General features: G+C 39.9%; 1 protein-coding gene across 1 annotated transcript in view; it reads left to right on the top strand.

Moving 5' to 3' along the window:
* LOC126241067 (GPN-loop GTPase 3) overlaps nt 1-12,162 on the top strand; it is a 39,254-nt gene extending 27,092 nt beyond the window's left edge. Inside the window, exon 4 of the mRNA XM_049947975.1 lies at nt 10,808-12,162. Coding sequence (XP_049803932.1) covers nt 10,808-11,072 — 265 coding nt within the window. The 3' untranslated portion in view covers nt 11,073-12,162. The remainder of the gene's footprint in view (nt 1-10,807) is intronic.
* The last annotated feature ends 396 nt before the right edge of the window (nt 12,163-12,558 follow it).

The raw sequence follows: 12,558 nt of genomic DNA, 5'->3' as shown, positions 1-12,558 counted from the left end.
TGGTGATACATTTCAACACAATATCTGGTGATATTTAATCACAATCTGCAAGACTTTTTGTGTTTATTTGTGACTCATCACTTAACATTTCCAGGCTGAGATGCCGTGGTCCATACGTGAGACTCCCCTGATGTTTCGCCTTCAACTGTGGAAGGCATCCTCCGAGGACAATCGGCGAACTGCAATGAGAGCACTAGTGAGCACCATATATACAAGCCATCCAGAGGGCACCGCTGTCAATCGCATAATGTCGGCTGTGCTGTGATCTCTGATATTGCCAACTTTCTCAATTGAAACTAAGGTGATCTTGAAATAAAGTTTAGTGAGACGACCGTCATAGCAAAGACGTCTCATTATTATGCGCAAATGTACAGAGAGGCCATTGAGATTGCCAATCACTGCAATAATTTTAATAGAAAAGATGAAGGAATTAAGCTGGACAAGATATGGATGTCAACGTTGCAGCAACAGCGTGACAATCGATTAGTTTCAATTGAGAAAGTTGGCAATATCAGAGATCACAGCACAGCCAACATCACATGATTGACAGCGGCGCCCTCTGGATGGCTTGTATATACGGTGCTCACTAGTGCTCTCATTGCAGTTCGCCGATTGTCCTTGGAGGATGCCTTCCGCAGTCGAAGGCGAAATGTAAGGGGAGAGCATCTCAGCCTGGAAATGTTAAGTGATGACAACACCTGCCATGGAAGCCTTCATTCTATGATTATTTGTGACTGTTGATGAAACCTGGATCCATCATTTCATGCCATTGTCAAAACGACATTCAAAACAATATATAAAGTCTGGTGAAAATGCATCGATGAAGGCAAAGTTCACTCTTTTAGCTGATGGCCAATGTTTTCTGGGATTCCCAAGGAATAATTCTCATAGATTACTTGGAAAAGCATAGAACCATTGTTCAATAGTTTGGAACTTGCAGTGCCTGAAAAAAGACAAAGGTTGGCATGCAGAAAAGTTCTCTTTCACCAGGATAATGCACCTTCTCACACGTCAGTGACAACAATAGCAGAAGTGCATGAACTGAGCTTTGAATCAGTTCCTTATCCACCCTGTTCACCAGGCTTGGCCTCGAGTGATATCTTCTATTTCCCCAACATGAAACTTTGGCTTGCTGGGAAGAAATTTTCATCAAATGAGGAACGAATTGTTGCAGTCAATGAGTATTTTGTAGACTTTGACAGAACCTCTTTCTCCAAGGGGATGAAGAAGCTGGGGGATTGCTGGACCAGATGTATATCTGTCAAAGGAGACTACGTCGAGAAGTAAGGTGAGTTGTGTACAGAACAGATATTTCTTTCTTGTTTTTTTACCAGACTTATCAAACCACCCTTGTAGACCAGTATGTTTTTTCAGTATTTCTTCATACTACAACTTTCCTTTGTATGGTGTTGATTTCAGCTAGCTTATGAATAACAGACCTGATAAAATAATGCAATTACCTGTTTGCAGTGTACATTTATTTGAAAGAAATAACTATTTTCCTGCATTGAGCACATATTTTGAAATTTTGTCACCGTGGGCACATGACAGATTTGGCCCCCATGGATCTTGTGTACAGTACAATGCCAGAAAAAAGAACACCAATTGAGAGTTTTACAATACACTACACATTTATTACAGAAACAGTAAATGTAGAGTACATGAAATTATTACATTTATGTTTCAGTAGCTCAAGTAGTTCTGAGATATCATGTAAGGGCCATTGCTGAAACATTCATATTAGTGCACAGTTTAGCAAGCACTAACTCTCTTCCTGAAGAGGGGCAGCAGCCTTTTCAGTAGTTGCAGGGGCAACAGTCTCGATGATTGACTGACCTGGCCTTGCAACATTAACCAAAACGGCCTTGCTGTGCTGGTACTGCGAACGGCTGAAAGCAAGGGGAAACTACAGCTGTAATTTTTCCTGATGGCATGCAGCTTTACTGTATGGATAAATGATGATGGCGTCCTCTTGGGTAAAATATTCCGGAGATAAAATTGTCCCCCATTCGGAACTACTCAAGAGGACGTCATTATCAGGAAAAAGAAAACTGGCGTTCTACAGATCGGAGCGTGGAATGTCAGATCCCTTAACCGGGCAGGTAGATTGGAAAATTTAAAAAGGGAAATGGATAGGTTAACGTTGGATATAGTGGGAATTAGTGAAGTTCGATGGCAGGAGGAACAAGACTTTTGGTCAGGTGAATACAGGGTTATAAACACAAAATCAAATAGGGGTAATGCAGGAATAGGTTGAATAAAAAAATAGGTGTGCAGGTAAGCTACTACAAACAGCATAGTGAACGCATTATTGTGGCCAAGGTAGACACGAAGCCCACGCCTACTACAGTAGTACAAGTTTATGTGCCAACTAGCTCTGCAGATGAAGAAATTGATGAAATGTATGACGAGATAAAAGAAATTATTCAGGTAGTGAAGGGAGACGAAAATTTAATAGTCATGAGTGACTGGAATTCATCAGTGGGAAAAGGGAGATAAGGAAACATAGTAGGTGAATATGGATTGGGGGGAAGAAATGAAAGAGGAAGCCGCCTTGTAGAATTTTGCACAGAGCATAACCTAATCATAGCTAACACTTGGTTCAAGAATCATAAAAGAAGGTTGTATACCTGGAAGAATCCTGGAGATACTAAAAGGTATCAGATAGATTATATAATGGTAAGACAGAGATTTAGGAACCAGGTGTGGACTCTGACCACAATCTATTGGTTATGAACTGTAGATTAAAACTGAAGAAACTGCAAAAAGGTGGGAATTTAAGGAGATGGGACCTGGATAAACTGAAAGAACCAGAGGTTGTACAGAGTGTCAGGGAGAGCATAAGGGAACAGTTGACAGGAATGGGGGAAAGAAGTATAGTAGAAGAAGAATAAGAATGGGTAGCTTTGAGGGAAGAAGTAGTGAAGGCAGCAGAGGATCAAGACGAGGGCTAGTAGAACTCCTTGCGTAACAGAAGAAATATTGAACTTAATTGACGAAAGGAGAAAATATAAAAATGCAGTAAATGAAGCAGGCAAAAAGGAATTCAGATGTCTCAAAAATGAGATCAACAGGAAGTGCAAAATGGCTAAGCAGTAATGGCTACAGGACAAATGTAAGGATGTAGAGGCTTATCTCACTAGGGGTAAGATAGATACTGCCTACAGGAAAATTAAAGAGACCTTTGGAGAAAAGAGAACCACTTGTATGAATATCAAGAGCTCAGATGGAAACCCAGTTCTAAGCAAAGAAGGGAAAGCAGAAAGGTGGAAGGAGTATATAGAGGGTCTATACAAGGGCGATGTACTTGAGGGCAATATTATGGAAATGGAAGGGGATGTAGATGAAGATGAAATGGGAGATACGATACTGCGTGAAGAGTTTGACAGAGCACTGAAAGACCTGAGTCGAAAGAAGGCCCCGGGAGTAGACAACATTCCATTAGAACTACTGATGGCCTTGGGAGAGCCAGTCCTGACAAAACTCTACCATCTGGTGAGCAAGATGTATGACACAGGTGAAATACCCTCAGACTTCAAGAAGAATATAATAATTCCAATGCCAAAGAAAGCAGGTGTTGACAGATGTGAAAATTACCAAACTATCAGTTTAATAAGTCACAGCTGCAAAATAGTAACGCGAATTCTTTACAGACGAATGGACAAACTAGTAGAAGCCGACCTTGGGGAAGATCAGTTTGGATTCCATAGAAATATTGGAACACTTGAGGCAATACTGACCTTACGACTTATCTTAGAAGAAGATGAAGGAAAGGCAAACCTACGTTTCTAGCATTTGTAGACTTAGAGACAGCTTTTGACAATGTTGACTGGAATACTCTCTTTCAAATTCTAAAGGTGGCAGGGGTAAAATACAGGGAGCGAAAGGCTATTTACAATTTGTACAGAAACCAGATGACAATTATAAGAGTCAAGGAACATGAAAGAGAAGCAGTGGTTGGGAAGGGAGTGAGACAGGGTTGTAGCCTTTCACCAATGTTATTCAATCTGTATATTGAGCAAGCAGTAAAGGAAACAAAAGAAAAATTTGGAGTAGGTATTAAAATCCATGGAGAAGAAATAAAAACTTTGAGGTTTGCCGGTGACATTGTAATTCTATCAGAGACAGCAAAGGACTTGGAAGAGCAGTTGAACGGAATGGACAGTGTCTTGAAAGGAGGATATAAGATGAACAGCAACAAAAGCAAAACGAGGATAATGGAATGTAGTCAAATTAAATCGGGTGATGCTGAGGGAATTAGACTAGGAAATGAGACACTTAAAGTAGTAAAGGAGTTTTGCTATTTGGGGAGCAAAATAACTGATAATGGTCAAAGTAGAGAAGATATAAAATGTAGACTGGCAATCGCAAGGAAAGCGTTTCTGAAGAAGAGAAATTTGTTAACATCAAGTATAGATTTAAGTGTCAGGAAGTCATTTCTGAAAGTATTTGTATGGAGTGTAGCCATGTATGGAAGTGAAACATGGACGATAAATAGTTTGGACAAGAAGAGAATAGAAGCTTTCGAAATGTGGTGCTACAGAAGAATGCTGAAGATTAGATGGGTAGAACACACAACTAATGATGAAGTATTGAATAGAATTGGGGAGAAGAGGAGTATGTGGCACAACTTGACAAAAAGAAGGGACCGGTTAGTAGGACATGTTCTGAGGCATCAAGGGATCACAAATTTAGCATTGGAGGGCAGCGTGGAGGGTAAAAATCGTAGAGGGAGACCAAGAGATGAATACACTAAGCAGATTCAGAAGGATGTGGGTTGCAGTAAGATGAAGAAGCTTGCCCAGGATAGGGTAGCATGGAGAGCTGCATCAAACCAGTCTCAGGACTGAAGACCACAACAACAACAACTCTGCCATGTGGACAATCCTACAGGTGGCAAATACTAGCATGAAATATGTTAGTCTATGCGTGCTCCACCTGTTTGGATAGCTCTGTTGTCTTGGCAGATGAGTTTCATGAATTACTTGTCATTCCTTCACGCTTCCCACTTGCCCAATTGGAGACAAATCCCAAGTTTGTGTGGGCTGAACATTTTGTACAGTTTATTAAGTTTCATGGGAAGAATGTTAGTGAGAATTATTATGTTGGAACAGCCTATCGTCACCTGCTGCCAGAACAGCATGAAAACTGGCGAATAACATTCTGCATGTACCGACCACTGTCAGGATTCTCTCCACAAACAAGAAATCGGAAGAAGAGTGGTAACTTACTACATCCCAGTCCATATGGCGTACGGTGGAATCAGCATATCATTGACGAATACGCTCTTCGAGATACCACTCGTGAGGTTTACCTCTTAAACACAAATGCCTGTAATTGTGTGCAGGCAGACTTTGTTTTCATTGCTGAATACTGCAGCAGACATGACTTGGACTACACATCAGTGAGCTAATTTAAGCAAGACAATGGCAAAACAGGCCAATAAATTTCATCACCTTAACCGTGAACCATGAACAAGGAACTCCTAGGACCAGTGATGTTCACCATACTGTTGTCAAATTCTCCGATAAGGAACTTGTCGAAGCCTCCATCTCAATTCTCAGTAAAGATATGAACTTTGCTCACGTTTCACAATTGCTACCAGTTACTGAATGGAATAGAACAAGCAGTGTAGCAATTCCTGAAGAAGCAGCAAATGAGGTAAGCCTTGCTACTAGCTGGATTTTACTGACAGCCAATCCCTGTAAGTCCAATATTATTAGGGTGAAATCATTCAGGGAAGGATGAAGAATTAATTGTCTTATTGCCTGGCAAGCATAATGCTACAGTTGTCCTCAGTGCTACATATTATCATAAGAAATGTGGTCTGTTATTGAAAGACAGGGCATATCAAATTCTCAATAGGGTCCCACTTTGCACTTACCAGGAAGACAGGGGAGCTACTAAAGAACTGGTTTCTCTGAGTAACTTTTGAAGAATTTAAGACTGAGAGCACCTAGACTACCCAGGACGTAAAGTCTGCTTAAAATACACAGACACGGTGTACTGCTGAGATCAAGTGTTAGTGCTATGAATTCTACTACCCAAAGGCTAGCAAAGTTCTTAACCGAATTATTGGTTCCTTAAGAAATCATATATGTTTGTTGTTATCGTAAAGCAGATGAGGATAGTCCCAAGTAAAGTCATGGTCAGCCTCAATGTTGTCTCCTTTTTTATGAAGGCACCAGTGGAAGCAACATTGAAACTATTGGCTGCTCATTTCTATGCTGAAAATTTAAAATTATTTCGGCCCATCTTGATGACCATTTATTTTTTGTACAGTGGAAATTATTATGAAATAACTGATGGAACAGGTATGGGTTCCCCACTGTCACCAGCCATAACTAATTTTTTTTCCTGGAGGAATGAGAAGAACGAGCATTGAACAGTGATCCCTTCTATCCACCCTGCTTCTTCAGATATGTTGACAATACATTTTTAATCCAGTTGCATGTCAGTGAGGTGCCACAGCAGTTCATCAACTGTATATGTGGTGTGCGTTGTAACATACGATTTACAGTGTAAATGGAGTTGCCTTTTGTAAATGTGTTGGTTGAAAGTAACTCAGATGGGCGACTTGGCCTTTCTGTTTATAGAAAAGCGATGCTTACAGAGCTAATAGAGAGCATCATGATTAATACAGGGATTAGTGATCACAAGGTCGTTGTAGCTAGGCTCAATACCGTTTCTTCCAAATCCACCAGAAACAAACGCAAAATAATTTTGTTTAAAAAAACGGATAAAGTGTCACTAGAAGCCTCCCTAAGAGACAATCTCCATTCCTTCCGAACTGACTATGCAAATGTAGACGAGATGTGGCTCAAATTCAAAGATATAGTAACAACAGCAATTGAGAGATTCATACTGCATAAATTGGTAAGAGATGGAATTGATCCCCCATGGTACACAAAATAGGTCCGAACGCTGTTGCAGAGGCAACGGAAAAAGCATGCGAAGTTCAGAAGAATGCGAAATCCCGAAGATTGGCTAAAATTTACAGACGCGTGAAATTTGTCACGGACTTCAATGCGAGATGCCTTTAATAGGTTCCACAACGAAACATTGTCTCGAAATTTGGTAGAAAATCCAAATAAATTCTGGTCGCATGTAAAGTACACAAGCGGCAAGATGCAGTCAATACCTTCGCTGCGCAGTGCTGATGGTACTGTTACCGACGACTGTGCCACTAAAGCGGAGTTATTGAACGCAGTTTTCCGAAATTCCTTCACAAGGGAAGACGAATGGAATATTCCAGAATTTGAAACACGAACAGCTGCTAGCATGAGTTTCTTAGAAGTAGATACCTTAGGGGTTGCGAAGCAACTCAAATCGCTTGATATGGGCAAGTCTTCAGGTCCAGATTGTATACCGATTAGGTTCCTTTCAGATTACGCTGATAGAATAGCTCCCTATTTAGCAATCATATACGACCGCTCGCTCACCGATAGATCTGTACCTACAGATTGGAAAATTGTGCGGATCGCACCAGTGTTTAAGAAGGGTAGTAGGAGTAATCCATCGAACTACAGACCTATATCGTTGACATCGGTTTGCAGTAGGGTTTTGGAGCATATACTGTATTCAAACATTATGAATCACCTCGAAGGGAACGATCTATTGATACGTAATCAGCATGGTTTCAGAAAACATTGTTCTTGTGCAACGCAGCTAGCTCTTTATTCGCACAAAGTAATGGCCGCTATTGACAGGGAATCTCAAGTTGATTCCGTATTTCTAGATTTCCGGAAAGCTTTTGACACCATTCCTCATAAGCGACTTCTAATCAAGCTGCGGGCCTATGGGGTATCATCTCAGTTGCGCGACTGGATTTGTGATTTCCTGTCAGGAAGGTCGCAGTTAGTAGTAATAGACGGCAAATCATCGAGTAAAACTGAAGTGATATCAGGTGTTCCCCAGGGAAGTGTCCTGGGACCTCTGCTGTTCCTGATCTGTATAAATGACTTGGGTGACAATCTGAGCAGTTCTCTTAGGTTGTTCGCAGATGATGCTGTGATTTACTGTCTAGTAAGGTCATCCAAAGACCAGTATCAGGTGCAAAGCGATTTAGAAAAGATTGCTGTATGGTGTGGCAGGTGGCAGTTGACGCTAAATAACGAAAAGTGTGAGGTGATCCACATGAGTTCCAAAAGAAATCCATTGGAATTCGACTACTCGATAAATAGTACAATTCTCAAGGCTGTCAATTCAACTAAGTACCTGGGTGTTAAAATTACGAACAACTTCAGTTGGAAAGACCACATAGATAATATTGTGTGGAAGGCGAGCCAAAGGTTGCCTTTCATTGGCAGGACACTTAGAAGATGCAACAAGTCCACCAAAGAGACAGCTTACACTACACTCGTTCGTCCTCTGTTAGAATATTGCTGCGCGGTGTGGGATCCTTACCAGGTGGGATTGACGGAGGACATCGAAAGGGTGCAAAAAAGGGCAGCTCGTTTTGTATTATCACGTAATAGGGGAGAGAGTGTGGTAGATATGATACGCGAGTTGGGATGGAAGTCATTAAAGCAAAGACGTTTTTCGTCGCGGCGAGATCTATTTACGAAATTTCAGTCACCAACTTTCTCTTGCGAATGCGAAAATATTTTGTTCAGCCCAACCTACATAGGTAGGAATGATCTTCAAAATAAAATAAGAGAAATCAGAGCTCGAACAGAAAGGTTTAGGTGTTCGTTTTTCCCGCGCGCTGTTCGGGAGTGGAATGGTAGGGAGATAGTATGATTGTGGTTCGATGAACCCTCTGCCAAGCACTTAAATGTGAATTGCAGAGTAGTCATGTAGATGTAGACGTGTATCTCAGCAGGAGTGACTTTCACCACCCAGCTCAGAAGGGATCTACACAGAGCCAGGACTATTTTGGTCCAGGGCCATCTCGGCTCGGAGATTAATCACCTGATGATGGTTGTAAGAAGGAACAGGTATTCTGTCCGTGATATCAGTTCAACACTGTCACGAAAACAAGGTTGTGACACTTTTCCACAAGGGCAGGAGGACCGCCATGTAGCATGACTTCCATTCTGCAGTGCAGCATCTAGTAAGGAGGGTAGAGTCTTAAACAGAGAAGGAACCTGACCAGTCTGCCAGCCAGCCAGGGAAATTAAATAAATATCGTGACACATTAAATATAATCTTGGCCTGAGAGCACCAAGGGATTTATAAATTTAGTTGAGAGTGTGGTAAAAGTTATGTGCGCCAGTCTGTATGGACTGTTGCCTATCACTGTGTTGAGCACCAGCGTCACCTTATATACATGAATTTTGAAAAATCATCAGAGGCCGACACAGCCTGTTAAATAAAAACAAGATTTTGTTGAAACACACAAGAATTCTTGCCCACACATCAAAGTATTGGGAATCTGTGGTCAGAGAAGTACTTGATAGCAAAACGATGTGAGTATAGTTTTAATAGGCACACCGTCTATGCACTTAGCAATGTATGGAAGCATGTACTGGATAATGAAAGAGCATGGAGGAAGACTTCTTGTTGTGAGTGATGATGCTGCAAGCAACGCCAGATAAAGAACGCAAACATAATCGGTGGATCTAAGGAGTCCCACCACCTCAGTTCGCACCATTTCCATAATGTCACTAAGATGTAATCCAGCCAATCACGTGCAGTCCTCCAGAATATAAAAGACAGAATCCTTTCCAGTTTCATGATGGTCAGGCGGCCGCGCAGGATTAGCCGAGCGGTCTAGGGCGCTACCGTCGTGGACTGTGCGGCTGGTCCCGGCGGAGGTTCGAGTCCTCCCTCAGGCATGGGTGTGTGTGTTTGTCCTTAGGATAATTTACGTTAAGTAGTGTGTAAGCTTAGGGACTGATGACCTTAGCAGTTGAGTCCCATAAGATTTCACACACATTTGAACATTTTTGATGGTCAGGCTTAGCACCTGAAGACGATGATGGAGGTTGTCATCAAAAACTTCGCATTTTAACTTTATTTGATATAGCAAGTAAACCAACATCTTAGCCATGGCCTCTGTTGTGAAAAACTTTGTAGCCATTAGTATTACATGTCCTACAGCCATAGGTCGTTCCTCGTACAGTCTTGGAGGCAGCAGTCTGTCAGTCAGAACAGGCCTAAGGCCTAATCTGTGAGTTGGTTTACGTATGTATACTGATCCTGGAAACATAACTTCAATGAAGTTTGTGATCTCAGCAGTATGTAAACTTGAAAACATAAAACTGACAATAGAACAGAAAAAAATCTAGAAATTTCCCTGACGTTATACGCCATTATACCTAACTCAAGAAATAAAAAGTACATTCCTGTGAGAGCAACAGGCACATGTAGCATAACCATAGAAGTTTGCTTAACTCTGATGTCCATAACCTTGCTGCTTGTTCAGTAACAAATAATTGCAATGCTTGAATCATCTCGTGAAAATTTAGTCAATGAAAAGGAAGTAATTAACATATTTGAGGGGTGATCATAAAATTTTAATTATCACCACCAAAAAGTTAAATTTGTGTGTTTAATATTTTGTTTTTTCTCACTCACCAAAATCTCGGTATTAAATATGCACCACTGTCAAAGATGAAAACTGTAGCCTTGCTTTTGTATGTTGCTTTTAAGTTATTTTATTGTAACTCAAACTGCTAATAAAACGGATATTACTATACTGCAAATAGCTTTGCTTTCTGCTCTCATCTTAATCTTTTTGGAAACAAAATATTGGATGTCATTGGAGTTTCTCGGTGCTTGAGGATCTAGGTAGGGTACCGATTTCAACTACTTTTATTGTATATTTTCTCGAATTCTCATATTGCTGTGATTGCATTTTCAGTTACTTGGAACCAGATCCTCATGCACTGTTAGGAGAAATGGAGACTACTTCAAAGTGGAATCAAAAGTACAACAAATTAACGGAAGCAATTGGACGCTTAATTGAAGATTACAGCTTAGTGAGATTCTACCCATTTGATGTAAGAGACGAGGAGAACATAGCAGACATTATGTTGACAATAGATAACATGATTCAGTTTGGCGAGGACTCAGATGTAAAGACCAGAGACTTTGAATATGAAGATGCAGAGGATGATGATGATTGATATTATAAATATTACTTTGTGTACAGTGTAAAATATGATTATTTTTTATATGAAATACAAACTTATTATAAAAAAATGTTTCTGTCAACTTTGTGAAGTATGTTTCATCATGTACCTCAAATTGTTTCTTGCCAACATGAATTACAAAACTGTAATCACAAATTTCATTTTATTGTAATATTAATCAAATGTCTAACACTGAATGAATTGTAAAGAATTAGTCTGAGCTGTTTGTCATAGGAATCAGTGCAACCTAAATTTGTGTCCAGTTAGCACTAGCTTACAAGAAGACTCTGATGGATGTACATTATGATGAAATTACATATTCAGTGTAAATAATTTTGGACAAGAGTAGTGCACATGCTACTTTTGTGTCTAGACTGTTGAATGTTAATTTCAATCATAGATTGTTGAATGACTGTAATGAATGGATTGAGTCATCTGGTAAATTTGAACAGTGCGCCAGACATGCGTCTTCAGTATGTTTTGTGTAGTCATGTACTTTTGTATTTTAAAATTTTGAAAAATAATTTTTAATGAATTCTTCTATCAGATTCTACAGTTGTTTTAAATTTATCAGTTAAACTTAATCAAAAAATTTAAGACTGTTGAGGTGGTCATATAATTTCCATCATTTAGTAGTAGAATTGGTTTGTCATTATTTAGAGACAGTTGCCACTTTTCTTGTGTAAATATAATTTTGCAATTGGTTTTGATCTTAACTGATGACTTTACTAGACGATAAGTGACAGAATCACCTGTGAGCAATCTTAAGAGGCCTACTCAGATTGTCTCCTAAATCATTGGGCCTATAACATTCCATAAGGGACGCCAGATATCACTTATGTTTTATTTAACGACTTTATGTCGGTTATCATAAACTGTGATCTTTCTGATGGGAAACCATGAATTTAGTCACACAATAGAAATAAAACTCCACAGGCACACAATATGGCTAGAAATCTCTTATGCGGAACAGTATCGAAAACCTTCTGGTAATCCAGAACATGTAGTCCGTATGTGATCCCTTGTTAATAGCACTCATGACTTTGTGTGTGATTAAAGAAATAGCTGTGTTTTACAAGAATGAAATTTTCTGAATTTGTACTGACTGTGCGTCAATATAGCATTTTCATTGAAGTAATTCATAATACTTAAACACAATATATGTTCCAAAACACTACCGCAAATCGAAATTGATGGTACAAGCCTGTAATTCAGCGCATTACTCCTATTTCCTATATTGAGTATTAGTGTGACATGTTCCTGTTCCCAGTCCTTAGATAAGAATTTTTCTTTTAATGAGCATTTGTGTATAATTGCTAAGTAAGGAGCTGTCATATTAGCATACCCTGAAAGCCGAAGTTCCTGATGAGGGGTATCAGCTTTTTCAGTAGTTGAAAGGGCACCAATTTGGATGATCAACTAATCCGGCCTTGTAGCATCAACCAAAACAGCTTTGCTGTGATGGTATTGTGAACAGCTG

Source organism: Schistocerca nitens, chromosome 1 (genome assembly GCF_023898315.1).
Source record: "Schistocerca nitens isolate TAMUIC-IGC-003100 chromosome 1, iqSchNite1.1, whole genome shotgun sequence".
Lineage (NCBI taxonomy): Eukaryota > Metazoa > Arthropoda > Insecta > Orthoptera > Acrididae > Schistocerca > Schistocerca nitens.
The sequence above is the reverse complement of the archived record's forward strand: the minus strand, read 5'-3'. Positions and strand labels throughout refer to the sequence as shown.